Raw genomic sequence first — 15,258 nt, 5'->3', positions numbered from 1 at the left:
AAAAAAAAAAGACTTTCTCTCAAAAATAATTGACAGCATATAACTGTAAGGGGAAAAAAAACGTATTACTTTTCATTTGCTCTCAATCCCCAGGATCTTTGTTCAATCATAATCCGCTCAGTGTATGGGTATAAAGACATTAAGCAGAAATGTACATGACAGAAACGTCACTCTTCCTCTCCGAGTCACTCTTTCTGCTCCTAATTAAATGATGGAATTGTTTATTAATGAAGTGTCAGATGATAATTGTGAATCTGCTTCACTGTGAAACTCGTGAGAGACTGGCACGTTTATATAGCGAGAGATAAACAGGAAGCGAGGATAAGCCAGAGGTAAACATTACGATAGACTTAAGAAAGAGTGACAAACGGCTCGACCTGAGCACGGAGAAGATTTCCCCGAACATAATCGCTCCAATAAAAGGCCGCCCCATAATTCTCGGCCCACTATAAAGGAACCGGGACGAGTTTGATGGCTTCTCCAGCGCCATGCTCTCGCCTGACAGCCGTGTGAAATATGAGACTTTGACAGACTCACTGTTCTGTAGCGTCGTGTCACAGATGGTCCATAAAAACAGATGAGAAATACAGTGAGGGCTTGAGAGGCCGAGGCTATAATACCCTGGCGCTGATGGAGGGGAAAGACTCTTCCTCTATTATGATGACAGACACGCCCGAATAGAGCGGGCAAAGCTTTTGGATTGAGAGTGGAAGCTGTTACACACTCCGCTGGCAGATTAAAGAGAATAATATTTTTTTTATTACTGCTGATGGGAGACAGGCTGCGAGACGCCAAACAGGGCGCTGTCTGGATCGCTTCTGTGAATGATCTGTGTGGACGTGTATGTGAGAGAGGAGATCGATACCTCGGTCCTTCAGGGGTCCTTTCTGTGACAAATCGTGACGTCTACGCAAACGGCTATATAGAGAGGAAGAACGGAGGAAGAACGAGAGAGAGAGAGAGAGAGCGAGAGACCCAGGAAAAAAATCTGATTAATGAAGGCTGTATTTTACAGCAGTACTGAAAACTCTCACCACCATAGCACAGGCTCAGTTGTCAGGCAGGAAACCAAGGGGTTAACTCTCAGTCTCAAGCCCGGAGAAAATTGTAGGGTTTAGTCAGGAAACTCGTGCCAGATCACAATATGCGTCTGGGATGAGCCACCGTGGCGATCCTGTACAAACTGCACTGGAACACCACCTGAGTCATCTTACTGGCAGATGACTGAGCTCCTGGTGAATCAGTATTACACTCTACCAAAAAGAAAAGGACACAAGTGCGGAAACACAGTTTGTTATATTATTTATGCAATACTAATACTGAGATGTCATAGCTTAGTAGTGAAGGTGTTGGAATACTGATCAGAAGGTTGTGAGTTTGAGTGCCAGATCCACTTCTGGGCCCCTGAGCAAAGCCCTTAACCCTCAGTTGTATAAAATGAGCGGAAAAGGGTGTGTTCCAAATGCCAGAAATGTAAATGTATTAAATACTCCCTGGCATTTAGGTTCAGTATTTATCTAAGAGCTGCCAGGGAGGTGTGGTGTTGCCTCACAACTGGCGAGGTCCTGGGTTCTCAGTGTGTCGTCATGTTGGGTTCTCTGGTTTCCTTTCACCTTCCATAAACATGCCAGAGACAGAAAGAGAGTGTGTGTGTGTGTGAGAAAGAGAGAGAGGAGAAAAATCTGCTGGGCCCCTGAGCAAGGTCCTTAACCCTCAGTTGCATAAAATGAGATCAATTGTAAGTCACTCTGGATAATGGTGTGTTCCAACTGCCAGAAATGTAAATGTATTAAATACTGCCCGGTATTTAGGTTCAGTATTTATCTAAGAGCTTTCAGGTGTGGTGGTGTAGCAGCGATGTCCTGGGTTCTCCGTGTCATCATGAGAACAGCGTGGCTTCTCTGCTTTGCTTTCACCTGTGGATTGTCTCCATAGATGTGAATGTGTGTGCATCATGCACTGCAATAGACTGGCGTCTCATTTTGGGGTATATCCCTGCCTCACTTCCTGAATTCGCTGGCTAGACTCCACGTCCACAGCAACCCAAACCAGGTCAAAGAGACGATTACTGAATGTAATTGAATAAAAGCGCATTAGAACCGGCTTCAAGATGGAGACGGTGATTGGAAAGAAAGGAAACCACAATGCAAAGTCATCAAAGGGAGTGTTAAAAGTACATTAGAACACAGCCTGAGTCATCACTGAAGAAAAGGAAGGGAGAAAAACAACCCATCCAGCAGCAGTTAGTATCAAATACGTCAGCTAGCATTTACATTTAGCACAAATAAAACAGTAGCAATAAAATGTAATGCTTTAAGGATGTGGGACGATTCCCTGACTCTCAGCCGCATGGCCTGCGGAGCCGAAAATGATCAGACGATTGGGGTTGAGTTGTTGGAGTAGTGAAAAAACCCCAGCATCCGCTTGTCTAAGATCATGTTTAATCCAATATAACTCTGTCAAAGTGTTGAAACACACTTTACGATAATAACCGCTGAAGCCGTACAGAAGGTTCTCAGGAGAACCGGCTCTTTATTTAGAAAGAGGCTCTCTCTAACAGGACCTGCTGAGACAGCACACCTCTAAATATGGAGCCCATTTAATATTTTCAGCCTGATTGTGCCCTAGACATATCATTTTAATTTGGTTCACCACAAGCGAGAAATAATTTATGGTTATCGTGTGGAGGAGAGAAGAAAGTGATAGACAGAAAAGAAAGTCGTGAAGCTGCCAGACTCTGGAAATGATCAAAATTCAAGCATTGCCTCCAGAGCTTCCTTCAGTCAGCCTCATTTTCCATTTTTCCCAGCTCTAGTGGACAAAGTGTGTTTGTTAAATCAATACACAGCTCAAATTCTCCACCGGTAATGAGAAAGACTGCAGTCTAGTGTGCAGAGAGAAGGATAGAGAGAGAGAGAGAGACAGTGAGATTACCTGATAGATAAGATATCCTTTCTGTGCTGTTTATTTAGAAGGATAGAGAGAGAAAGAGATTAGATAGATGAGGAGGTGCTTTTGATTCAGCGCTTTTATTTCTTCCCCAGAACTGCACAATATTGACACATGATGTTTAGTGTCTTTTTTATTTTGTTTTGAACTGGAGATACAAAGCTAATAATGCTAACAAGCTTATAATCACTAGCTTAGCATAAACCATCACATTCAAATTCGGTTCGCTGGAAACGTTGACACGTGAAACGTTTCATAAAAGTAATAAATCCGAGCTGTATTATCATCCGATTCCATATTCAACCAATCCTCAGGCTACTCAAGTCCGTTGTTTGTTTTCATGCCAAGCTATCAGGCGACGAAGAACGACTTTGCGGCTGCAAGATTCCCCGCAGCTACCGTTTTTTTTTAAGCTCCGTGACGTCCCAGTGTCCGGTTTTTATAAATGTCCGAAACCACAAAAACAAAGTGAGGCGAGTGTGTGAGGACTCCAGCGCAGAGTCTGTGAACTGGAAGCTATGATCATGTTACCAAGCATCATTAGCCTCTTAGCTCCAGTACGAAGCTTATGAGCATGTTATGGACACATTTATTTCATTGATAGCTTATATATATATATATATATATATATATATGGAACAAATTGCAGTTCTATTTTTCCAAGACAACTTATTTAGATCTTATCGTATATAAGTAGCAGTAATACAGTCTGGGTTGCCTTTGCTTTTCAGGATTTTTACCCAGTTGGTGCTTCTGACTGAACTCAAAGCAGAAACAAATAACAATTAGACAATGACTAATACTTGAATCGTGAATAGAAAATAAATAAATAGCCAGAATATTATTGTACATATTAATTAGTAAGCTTAATCCTTTTAAAATACTGAGGAAGTATTATAGCTTAAGGGCCTCTAGCTATATGATTATATATAGACTCTCATGAACATGGAGACTTACTGTACAGACATTTTCTAATACCGATAAACCTTTCACTAAATCTATATAAAGATATAAAAAAAAACTGGGGAGGGATGTGGTGCCTCCGGTGAGTTTACATGAGCTAGGTTGCTTTGGTAATCTGTCAGCGAAGCTAGCATAAAGCTTAGCACCTAACAAAACAAATGTGGCGTATAAACTGCATACTGGACCATAAGCTCCATCACTTTCTCCCAAGTTTGCAGTATCTTATTAGAACTGGGAGGAAAGAAAAAGCACTATCAGTCTTCACAAATGTGTGTTAGTGTCAATCTTTTTAAGATTTTCTTTTTTAATGCCCTCACTCCCCAAGTAGCTAATGCGCTGATTTGAAAAATACACGTCGTTATAAAACGACAAAACGAAGTTAAAGGCCACACACAAGCGTTGTGGTGTTTGTGTTGGATTTTGCTGACCTGAATCAGTCAGACTGCCTCAGTGGAAGGAAGATGAAATGAAATGTGTGTGTATTGCGTGCTTGCCTTCCTCTCTCTCTCTCTCTCTCTCTCTCTCTCTCTCTCTCTGTGTGCTACTTTATGAACCACTTTGTCAGTTTCTCATAAAAATAATCTGGTGAAGCATGTGTGAACTGACTGCTTTCTACTTTATTTTAAAACAAAGTATGCAGCACTTCCTCTGCCTTCATGCAATAAAATGCTGAGTTGCTGCATTTAGTCTGGATTCGTCTCTTGAGGGCGTTTGGATAGAGCTAGTGATGTCATGTCCAATGTTATTTTACCATCAAAAAGGGTTGCAAATTATACACAGGCTCCTGCATATACACTATATTGCCAAAAGTTTTGGGACACCCCTCCAAATCATTGAATTCAGGTGTTGTTTTTCAGGGGTTGGGCTCGGACCCTTAGTTCCAGGGAAAGGAACTCTTAATGCTTCAGCATACCAAGACATTTTGGACAATTTCATGCTCCCAACTTTGTGGGAACAGTTTGGGGATGACCCCTTCCTGTTCCAACATGACTGTACACCAGTGCACAAAGCAAGGTCCATAAAGACATGGATGAGTGAGTTTGGTGTGGAGGAACTTCACAGAGTCCGGACCTCAACCTGATAGAACACCTTTGGGATGAATTAGAGCGGAGACTGCGAGTCAGTCCTTCTCGTCCAACATCAGTGCCTGACCTCATAAATGTACTTCTAGAAGAATGGTCAAAAATTACCATAAACACACTCCTAAACCTTGTAGAAGGCCTTCCCAGAAGAGCTGATGCTGTTATAGCTGCAAAGTGCAGGTCAACCCCATATTACATTCATGTACTTGTAAAGGGAGACGTCCCAGATTTGACCTGGCTCACAGTCTCCGCTCTAATTCATCCCAAAGGTGTTCTATCAGGTTGAGGTCAGGATTCTGAGAAGTTCCTCCACACCAAACTCACTCATCCATGTCTTTATGGACCTTGCTTTGCACTGGTGTGCAGTCATGTTGGAACAGGAAGGGGTCATCCCCAAACTGTTCCCACAAAGTCGGGAGCATGAAATTGTCCAAAATGTCTTGGACGTAGGTCTTGAAGCATTAAGAGTTCCTTTCCTTTGGCCGAGACCAACCCCTGAAAAACAACACCTGATTTTAGTGATTTGGAGGGGTGTCCCAAAACTTTTGGCAATATCATGTATTATTCACATTCCTGTGTTCATTTGAGTATAGGTTCCGTTTTAAGGTGTGTATAAGTGACTGAATGATGCTGGAAGTTACAGATTAATGATGAAGTTTAACGATTAGTTTACAGTAACAAATGAGACGATATCTTTGCTGTAGTGACTCTGTACTGAGTTTGAGTTGCTGAATAAAGCCCTACCCTGCCCGTAACAATCTGTCTACCTTTATTGAACAATTCATGCTGGTTGTTTGCTTCTCCAGAAAGAGCAAATAGAATGAAAAATCTGTGAGTCTGTGAAAACTCTCCTCTATTTAACTGAATGTTTCTGGCCTTGTAGCTCGACTCTGGACGAATGAGCTGCCTTCAGCTGAGTAATTTAACCATGTGTGATTGGATGAAAAGCAACAGTTTAGAAACTGCAGACTGCAGTTTTTATATGTTTATTAGCTGTTCCAGTATTTTTAAGCGCTTGGTAAAGTACTTTGCTGCTGAATCTCAGTAGATGTGATACAAAGTAGAATCCTAACAGTATTAGAAAGAGTTTTCTGACTAACACTCGTTTTTCCTCTCTCTCTCTCTCTCTCTCTCTCTCTCTCTCTCTCTCTCAGCTCTGATCGTGCACGAGGGCCCGTCTGTGTTTCGTATCTTCCACCGCTGGCAGGCTGTGAATCAGCAGTGGAAGGTGCTGAACTACGACAAGCTGAAGGACTCGGATGATCCTCAGAAGGGCAGCAGCACCCTCCGCTCCTTCACACTCCCCCTGAGCAATCGAGCAGGGGTGGCCCCACCCACTTCCCCTTCTCCCTCTAGCTCCGCCCTCACGTCAGTCGCCACGGCGACCATCACCCCGGGCACGACCGTGCCAGCGGTCACCGCCGCTCCAGAGGACTCCTCGGAGGCGGAGCGTCACTGTGCGTATAGCCTGCTGCAGCTGCTCAGCCTCAATCTCCGGAACCAGGAGCCCAGAAACGCCACGACGACGCAGCCCAGAAACGACAACCGCGAGCTGGTCATGAGAGTCACCACCGTCTGAGACTGCCAGCGAAGACAACCTGGAGATATACGACGACTCGGAAAGGGAAGAGTGACAGTTGGACCCAGAGGAGGAGACGCTTGCTAGCAAATGTGCTCAAGGTCCTTCTGGTACACTTTGGCATTTATGGAAGTAATAAATTTTTGAAAGCAAGACAGAGAGGTTTGTTTGAGGATTTTAGGAGCTGTCCAGCACACTTTCAAGGCCGTGAGGTGCTGTGTTCTGCCGTTAAACAACAGAGCTAAAGGTCAAGTTCAGAGTGAAGTGTTGTTTCTTTTTCTTTTTAAGCGAGAGGCTCATTAGGGCTGATGTTAATACACGGCCACATAGAGTGGTGGGTTTTTTCAAGCACAAGATCCAACAATGCAATGCAGCGATAATGTGTAACACACACACACACACAAAACATTCACAAGGTCAAAGTTGTTTGCTATGAAACACCACCAGGTGATTTTACACACACACACACACACACATACAACTGAATGGAAAAGAATTTTGTGAAGGAAAAAGATGTACAGTTTTCCACTAATCCCAAACCTAGTCCATCAGCCAGGACATGTTTGGTGTCCAGTTAGTTTTACGCTACGAGGTTAATTTAGCTAACAAGTAAACGGAAGTCTATTTCACTCAAAATCTTTTCTGTAAACATACAGTGTGGTAGCGTTTTGCCTCCGAGGCTCCACCTCCTCCCCAAGTTTGCGTGAATAAGTGCAATGATAATACAGTTCTACTCTGAGGTTATACTGGGACATACAGCCTTTTCATGACAATACACAGATTTGTGCTTGAATTTACAGAAAGGGTTTTGAGTAAGGTGGACTGATTATTTTATAACTGCATTAGCCTTGTAGCTCCTGTATAAAAGTAACGAAGCAAACGGAGTCAGTCGCGGCTCATCGACTCTATTTAGGGTGAGTGGCCAAAAAAAAAAGGAAAAAAAAAAAAAAAGGTTTTTCTGCCCAACTACACGTTTAAGTTTACATGTAAAACAAACTGGCTGTTGGAAGAAAGGGTCAGTAACGCTGTTAATGGACTCGCAATTCAACAAGAGACCGGTTTCCATGGAGACGACCTGCAGCCACACACTGAAACTACCCAACTAACGTGGCCTGAGTCTCCTGTTTGGACTCATTTTGTTTACATTTGTTAAAATGTCAGAAAAGAAAATACATTGCTACATTAAAAGATGAAGAATGAGTGCAATATAAAAAAGATGGATTTGTCATTTCTCTCGGGAGGGAGGGAGGGAGGGAGGGTTGAGAGGGAGAGAGAGCAGGATGGAGGAAGGAAGGAAATGATTGACGAAGCGCGGGAAAAGCGATGACATCATCGTTTCTGCCGTAGATCAATCTCACATGCACTCTCACTGATTGGCTGTCCAGGACACACATTCACGCGGGACGACGCGTCCGTCTCCGACTCAAAAACACATGCAACGGAAACAATGAAGGTTTTTCCCCATGAGACCTTGCTTTTATTATAAGAAAAATTGATTTTTATAAACATTTACATTTAGAAGATGGCTCCATGGTGTGTTGTGTATATCTGATCACTGCAGAAAGCGACTCGAGCTGCGGTGCTGCTTGATCCAGAGTACTACTGAAATTCTTTCTTTGTCCTGTTTTAATCAGGGAAAAAAAAAAAAACACAGGTTGGGTTTCTGGTCCTTTCAGAACTCGAGGTCATCCCAATATAGATCTAACCTTAATCACGAAAGAACAAAAAAGTAAGAACACCTCTAAATAATTCAAGTGGAAAGGAAAATGATGCTACGAGCGATTTAAACGTGAAACTGTGCGTGTCCTGGGTTTGACTGACAGACGTTTCGTGATCCAAATGGGCGGGGCTAATTGATTCTAGATCAGATGACATCAACATTTCATTAATTCTTTACAGTTTTGCTACATGAGCTGAACCATGCTAGCATTACTCAGCTCCCCCCCACACACACACACGTTAAGCTCCGCCTACAAAATCAGGCCTGTAGGAGCGTGCAGCACCAACTGATGAAGAAATCTAAATTCAAGCTCTGCTAGGAGACGGTATTGAAATGTGACGTGAACGAATCTGTTTGCTTAAAGGCACAGGAGTGGTCGTGGTGATGAATTTACTTTGCTGAAATCAGAACCAGGAAATCCCACATAGGTGCTTAAAACAATCACATCACCAGAGAAAAAACAAAGAGGAGACAAATACTAAAAGGTTGGAGGATGTTCGCTCCAGGTTAATAGTGTCTTAGTCCGTGTGTCCAGAGTGAATATCGGGTCAGACGGCAGAGTGTAGGTGTGTTTACTCCAGCTCCACCAGCAGATCTCCCTCACCAACCGTCTCCCCAGCTTTACAGTGTACACTCTTAACCTGAGGGGAGAGAAACACACACACACAGAGTTGTGTTTTTTGGTCAAATGATTACTGTTTCCACTAAATAGCATCACCATGTGTCATGTAATCATCACAAAATTGCTAAGCATGCTAAATGTTAAAGCTGTCCACTACTAGGATACTGGATTAAGGTGATGCAAGTGGCTGGAGCACCGATGAAACAAGATTCTTCACCTCCATCTGAGCCGAGAATTCTGTTCAGAGTAAACTGGAAGACTCTTACTGAAAACTGCAAGGCTAATGTGCAGAAAATGAAAGAAAATTGCTACAGCTGAACCAGCCTATAATCTCTGAGTCAGTTTCAGTGAAGGTGTGGTCTTTATGTCTGTCAGACTGAGTGAAGGAGACGTGGCCTTTGTGTCCATATTTCCCCGTGAAGTAGACGTGGCCTCTGTCTGTCTCAGTGAAGGAGGCGTGGTCTCTGCTCCACAGTCTCAGTGTAGGAGGTGTGGCTTCTGTCTGTCTCAGTGGCCTCTGTACCCATCAAACCCAGTAAAGGAGACATGGCCTGTCTGTGTCAGTTGCAGTGAAGGAGGCGTGGCTTCTCTTAGTGCTTGCTTCAGTGAAGGAGACGTGGCCTCTCTGTCTCAGTGAAGGAGGCGTGGTCTGTGGTCGACAGTCTCAGTGTAGGAGGTGTGGCTTCTGTCTGTCTCAGTGGCCTCTGTACCCATCAAACCCAGTAAAGGAGACATGGCCTGTCTGTGTCAGTTGCAGTGAAGGAGGCGTGGCTTCTCTTAGTGCTTGCTTCAGTGAAGGAGACGTGGCCTCTCTGTCTCAGTGAAGGAGGCGTGGTCTGTGGTCGACAGTCTCAGTGTAGGAGGTGTGGCTTCTGTCTGTCTCAGTGGCCTCAGTACCCATCAAACCCAGTAAAGGAGACATGGCCTCTGTCTGTGTCAGTTGCAATGAAGGAGGCGTGGCTTCTCTTAGTGCTTGCTTCAGTGAAGGAGACGTGGCCTCTGTGTTCTTCGGTCTCAGTGAAGGAGGTGTGGCCTGTGTTCATCAGTTTCAGTGAAGGAGGCGTGGCCTCTGTGTTCATCAGTTTCAGTGAAGGAGGTGTGGCCTCTGTGTCGGTTGCAATGAAGGAGGCGTGGTCTCTGTCTGTGTCAGCTGCAATGGAGGCGTGGCCTCTGTCTGTGTCAGTTACAGTGAAGGAGGCGTGGCCTCTGTCTGTGTCAGTTACAGTGAAGGAGGTGTGGCCTCTGTCTGGGTCTCAGTGAAGCCTCTGTATGTGTCTGCCTCAATGAAGGAGGCGTGGTGAAGGCTGTGAGTGTGTCTAATACAGTGAAGGTGACGTGGCCTCCGTTCATCAGTCTCAGTGAATGGAGGCGTGACCTCTGTGTCAGTTGCAGTGAAGGAGGTGTGGCCTCTGTTTCAGTCTCAGTGAAGCAGGCGTGGCCTCTGTACGTGTCTGCCGCAGTGACGGAGGCATGGTCTCTATGTGTCTGCCGCAGTGAAGGAGGCATGGTCTCTATGTGTCTGCCTCAGTGAAGGAGGTGTGGCCTCTGTATGTGTCTGCCTCAGTGAAGGAAGCACAGTCTCTGCATGTGTCTGCCTCAGTGAAGGAGGCGTGGCCTCTGTATGTCTGCCTCAGTGAAGGAGGTGTGGTCTCTGTATGTGTCTGCCTCAGTGAAGGAGGTGTGGCCTCTGTATGTGTCTGCCTCAGTGAAGGAAACACAGTCTCTGTATGTGTCTGCCTCAGTGAAGGAGGTGTGGTCTCTGTATGTGTCTGCCCCATTGAAGGACACGTGGTCTCTGTATGCGTCTGCCTCAGTGAAGGAAGCACAGTCTCTGTATGTGTCTGCCTCAGTGAAGGAGGTGTAGCCTCTGTAAGTGTCTGCCTCAGTGAAGGAGGTGTGGCCTCTGTAAGTGTCTGCCTCAGTGAAGGAGGAGTGGCCTCTGTATGTGTCTGTCTCAGTGAAGTAGGCGTGGTCTCTGTATGTGTCTGCCTCAGTGAAGTAGGCGTGGTCTTTGTATGTGTCTATTGCAGTGAAGTAGGCGTGGCCTCAGCGTGTATCAGTTCCAACACAGGAGGAACATTTCACTGAATCTCTGGCTTTTTAACCATGTATTTCATGCATCACATAACACATTACATACTGAGACATGCATCACACAATTGGAGAGAAATAACTTCACACAACAGCAGATGGAGCGGAGCAGATGGAGCGTTCCTTTGTCTTTCTGTCTCTTGTCTTCTCATCTCTGTAAGGTAGTTCGGTGCGGATTGGAAGAAGAGGACGTTCTATATGTCACGCTGATTAATCGAGCAGACTGGTACTGAGGTGGATCATGTATCATGATCTGGGTGCTGGAGGGTGTGAGTAAGTGTGTGGGTGACTAACTGGGAGTGTGTGTGTGAATATGTGTGTGTGTGGGGGGGGGGGGTGAACGAGTGTGTGTGTGTGTGTGTGTGCTCACCTTGGCAGTTTTGGCAGCGGTCATGCTGTTCTGCATCTTCATCGCTTCAATCACACAGATCTCCTGCCCCTCTGCGACCTGCAAACACACACACACACACACACACACACACACAATGGACACAACAAATGTTAGCCCTTTGAAGTGCTTTACTTCAGCATGTGTCCTTGTCGGTGCAGCCAGTCCCATAATTCCTGTCACTGCAGAGGCAAACACGGAGTTTAGTTTATGTTATGAGTTATAAAGGAACTAGTTAAAGTGAACTAGTTAATGAAACTCAGTTTATCTAGCTACTATTCAATGTGGTGCAAGCAACAATGATGTCTAATGCACTACAGTATTTATTCCATATCCAGAACTATTGGATATAACCTGATCCAGTACATCTCTAAGTTTCTTAATGGTAAGTAGGAGGAGCTTGTGGAGCTTGTGGGTGTGGCTTCCAGTCCTATCTTTTAACTACTTAAACAGATGACCAGACATAATTTTTTCCCCCTTCTTTTTTTATCATAGTACATGATTAGATTGTAATCAGACGCTACTGAAGGACGGTGTGATGTACAGTACAGTAAATGTGATTAGCTCGCTAGGCTAAGTCCTAAACTGGACACTATCATTATAAATAGTGCTGAAGTGTATGAAGTAACACACTGTGGTGTTCTATTTTCAAACAGTACTCAGGTATATGCAATATGAGATGAAGCCCCTACCGTTTTCTCAACATGGCAGCCATTTGACCACACAGACACACACACGCGCACACACACACAGACACAGACACACACACGCGCACACACGCACACGCAAATAAAGGGCTTTAAGTGTTGCTGGTTCATGTGATTGGGGTCCGATTCAATAAACTCCATCTCTGTCTGAGGGAATGAGAGCATTAATGACTTCCTCCTGAGCTCCATCAAATAAATGTCAGCGTTACATTTCCTCATCAATCATGCTTTCTTCAGATGAACAAACATTGTGTGTGTGTGTGTGTGTGTGTTTATCATGTATCTGGGTTTTAATCTGTGTTTTACACCATATGCACAGTACCTATAGTCTTCAACATAACCATCTTTATGTGAGAGGAAGGCTTTGAGCACTTAGCAGCTCTGTGTGTGTGTGTGTGTGTGTGTGTGTGTGTGGGGCTGCGGCTACATGAGGGCAATATTACTGTAAGAGGGCAGAGCCGGGCTGTAATGTATTAAGTGGAGCCAAGCAGTCTGAGTCCAGCATATAGATGACATACTTCCTTTGAGCATTCAATCCAATCTGACAGCCCCTACACACACACACACACATACACACACATACATACACACACACACCATTTCGAGACACAGACACACAAACAGACACAGACTGGGTATACATTATGTATGCTAATATCAACCACACACACACACCAACTTCATGTTAAAGCCTGTATTCTCACTAATGCTGACAATGTAATTATACACACACACACACACACACACACACACACACACACAACACATACACCCACCCACATTCACAGACACAAACATAAACAGACAGACACACAAAGACAGACACACACATCCTCACACAAAGACATCCTCACACACAGACACATACATACACAGACACAAACACACATACAGACACACACAGAGACACACAAATACATACACACACAGACACACACCGACAGCCACACACACACATATAGCCTCACACATATACAGACACCCACATACACAGACAGACATATACAGACACACCCACAAAAATATACAGACACATTCACACACATACAGACACACACACACCCAGCCACACAAACACACACACGCACACACATATACAGACACACACACCTACACACAAAGCTCCCTACACAATAAAAAGAGCTCCATGTATCATTTCTTCTCTAATTCATGTTTCTCCTCATTAAGAGCTGGCAGCAGTGTGCAGTGATGCTTCCTGATCATGTTAGTGCACTCTCCCTCTGGGTGAATCTCAGCTCCATGGTGTGTCTATTGCAGCTTTTCACCTGCTGTTATTTTAGCGGCCAGTCAAACTGTGGCAGTGTTTCATCATCATGCCTGTCCGACATGTCACACACAGATTTAACCTGTGCATCATGCTGCACTGTCAGTGTGTGTGTGTGTGTGTGTGTACGGATGGCTGCTGTGGATATTTGAACAGATGAACAAGAACAGAAAATAATCTCTAAACGTAATACACAGATGTTTTAAAGTAGACGTGTGTATAGTTGTCTAGCGGTGTACAGAGCACCGGCTACGTGTTCTCCCTGCTCTGATGATCTATCTATGCTTATGAGTAATATGAAAATCTCTGAAAGAGCAACTCCACAACTTAACAACAGCCTGAGATTGATAAACCCTCTAAGCTGAATAAAGACTAAATAAAATACTGAATAAGTAGTTCAGTAGCCTTAATTCATCATATATACATTACTGCGCAGTGAAATTCTTTCTTTGTATATCCAGTCCTTGGGCATTGGGGTCAGTGCACAGGGTCAGCCATGAGGTTGGGGGCCTTGCTCAAAGGCCCAACGGTGGCAGCTTGACGATGCTGGGGCTTGAACCCCCTCAATGACCCCAAGCCTTAACCTCTTGAGCTACCACCGCCCCAATAATAAAATAATAATAAAAGCCAGTGATGTCCCTCAGCTCCTCGGCTGCACTGGTGCTCATAGTTAAGTATCTATAAAAATCGATATGCTTTTCCTTCATGCTTTCCTGCACAGGATCAGGAGATTTGTGAGTGTCAATAGCACCGCCTTGTGGACAAGCTTCAGCTGCTCAGTGTGAGCTTTATGCTGCACCGGGAAAGCTGTATGTGACATTAATGATCAGGATCCTGTCTTTCCCGTCTTCCCAAAGCAGGAAGTTCAGCCGTATACGTGTGTGTGTGTGTGTGTGTGTTACAGTGGAGCTGGTTTGGATCTAACAGGCTGTATGTCACATTCTGTCTAAAAATATCTCTTTTTACCGTGTCTCCGGCTTTGACAGAAACAGCCACCACTGTTCCGGGCATGGGAGATCTCAGGATGCTGCTGGAGTCTTCTGGAACCTTCTCAGGCATGTGCTTACTGAGGGACGCTGCCAGCTTACTCAACACACGCACCTTAAACTGAACACAGAGAGAGTGCACACATTAAAACACTTGCTCCTCTTCAAATATGAGAAGCTGGACAAAAAATTTTCCTGAGAATCCTTATAAAATTATTGAAACGTTTCTCTTAAATTAGGAATCAACAATTTATTTGGAGGATTTTTTCTTTATCATAAGATAAATAATAACTGCTTCATCCTGATATGCTGCAAATAAATGAATGAACTATTTGAACGATCAACATATTAAGAATAAAATAAAAACAAAAATTAAAATGACATTTAAGTTATTGGCACACAGTGTGAAAATTGGAAATATTTGTATAATTAGAAAGATTTTAGAAAGAAAAAAATGTTAAAAATGATTTTAAATTCAAATAAATGGGATAGAAAAGCAGAAATTAATAAATCAATTTAGAATTAACTTGTAAAAAATAAATAAATAAATAAACAAACAAACAAAATCACATTTAAATATTATATTAATAATAATAATAATAATAATTTCAAGTCAGCACGTGTCTCTCTCTCTCTCTCCCACACACACACACAATAAAGACATCTGCAGTGACTTCCTTAAATCTGCAGGACATATGTGCACACTGACACACACAAGTGACACACACACTCTCTAAGAGCATGGCTCCTGCTGTCTCCCACTGCAGTGACCCTGCTCTCCTCTCACACTGCAGTGCTCCTGTGTGCCTGAAGAGAGCGCTCTCCTCACTCACACTACACACAGCTCAACATCTACACACACTATCACAGTCAGGACAGGCTCTGA

The 15,258-nt window shown here is 43.9% G+C and overlaps 2 protein-coding genes across 2 annotated transcripts in view; one reads left to right on the top strand and one right to left on the bottom strand.

Annotated features, from left to right (window-relative positions):
• marchf4a (membrane-associated ring finger (C3HC4) 4a) overlaps positions 1-7,772 on the top strand; it is a 31,889-nt gene extending 24,117 nt beyond the window's left edge. Inside the window, exon 4 of the mRNA XM_058380591.1 lies at positions 6,149-7,772. Within this exon, the coding sequence (XP_058236574.1) occupies positions 6,149-6,573 (425 nt within the window). The 3' untranslated portion in view covers positions 6,574-7,772. The remainder of the gene's footprint in view (positions 1-6,148) is intronic.
• A 255-nt stretch (positions 7,773-8,027) lies between these two features.
• Positions 8,028-15,258, bottom strand: part of pcca (propionyl-CoA carboxylase subunit alpha) — a 47,721-nt gene continuing 40,490 nt past the window's right edge. The window contains exons 21-23 of the mRNA XM_058380590.1: positions 14,353-14,493; positions 11,377-11,454; positions 8,028-8,934 (exon numbers count right to left, since the gene is read on the bottom strand). Of these exons, the coding sequence (XP_058236573.1) occupies positions 8,866-8,934; positions 11,377-11,454; positions 14,353-14,493 (288 nt within the window). The 3' untranslated portion in view covers positions 8,028-8,865. The remainder of the gene's footprint in view (positions 8,935-11,376; positions 11,455-14,352; positions 14,494-15,258) is intronic.

The sequence above is a fragment of the Hemibagrus wyckioides genome, linkage group LG26, assembly GCF_019097595.1.
Source record: "Hemibagrus wyckioides isolate EC202008001 linkage group LG26, SWU_Hwy_1.0, whole genome shotgun sequence".
NCBI classification, from domain to species: Eukaryota; Metazoa; Chordata; class Actinopteri; order Siluriformes; family Bagridae; genus Hemibagrus; species Hemibagrus wyckioides.
This window is presented reverse-complemented; position numbering and strand designations above follow the sequence as displayed.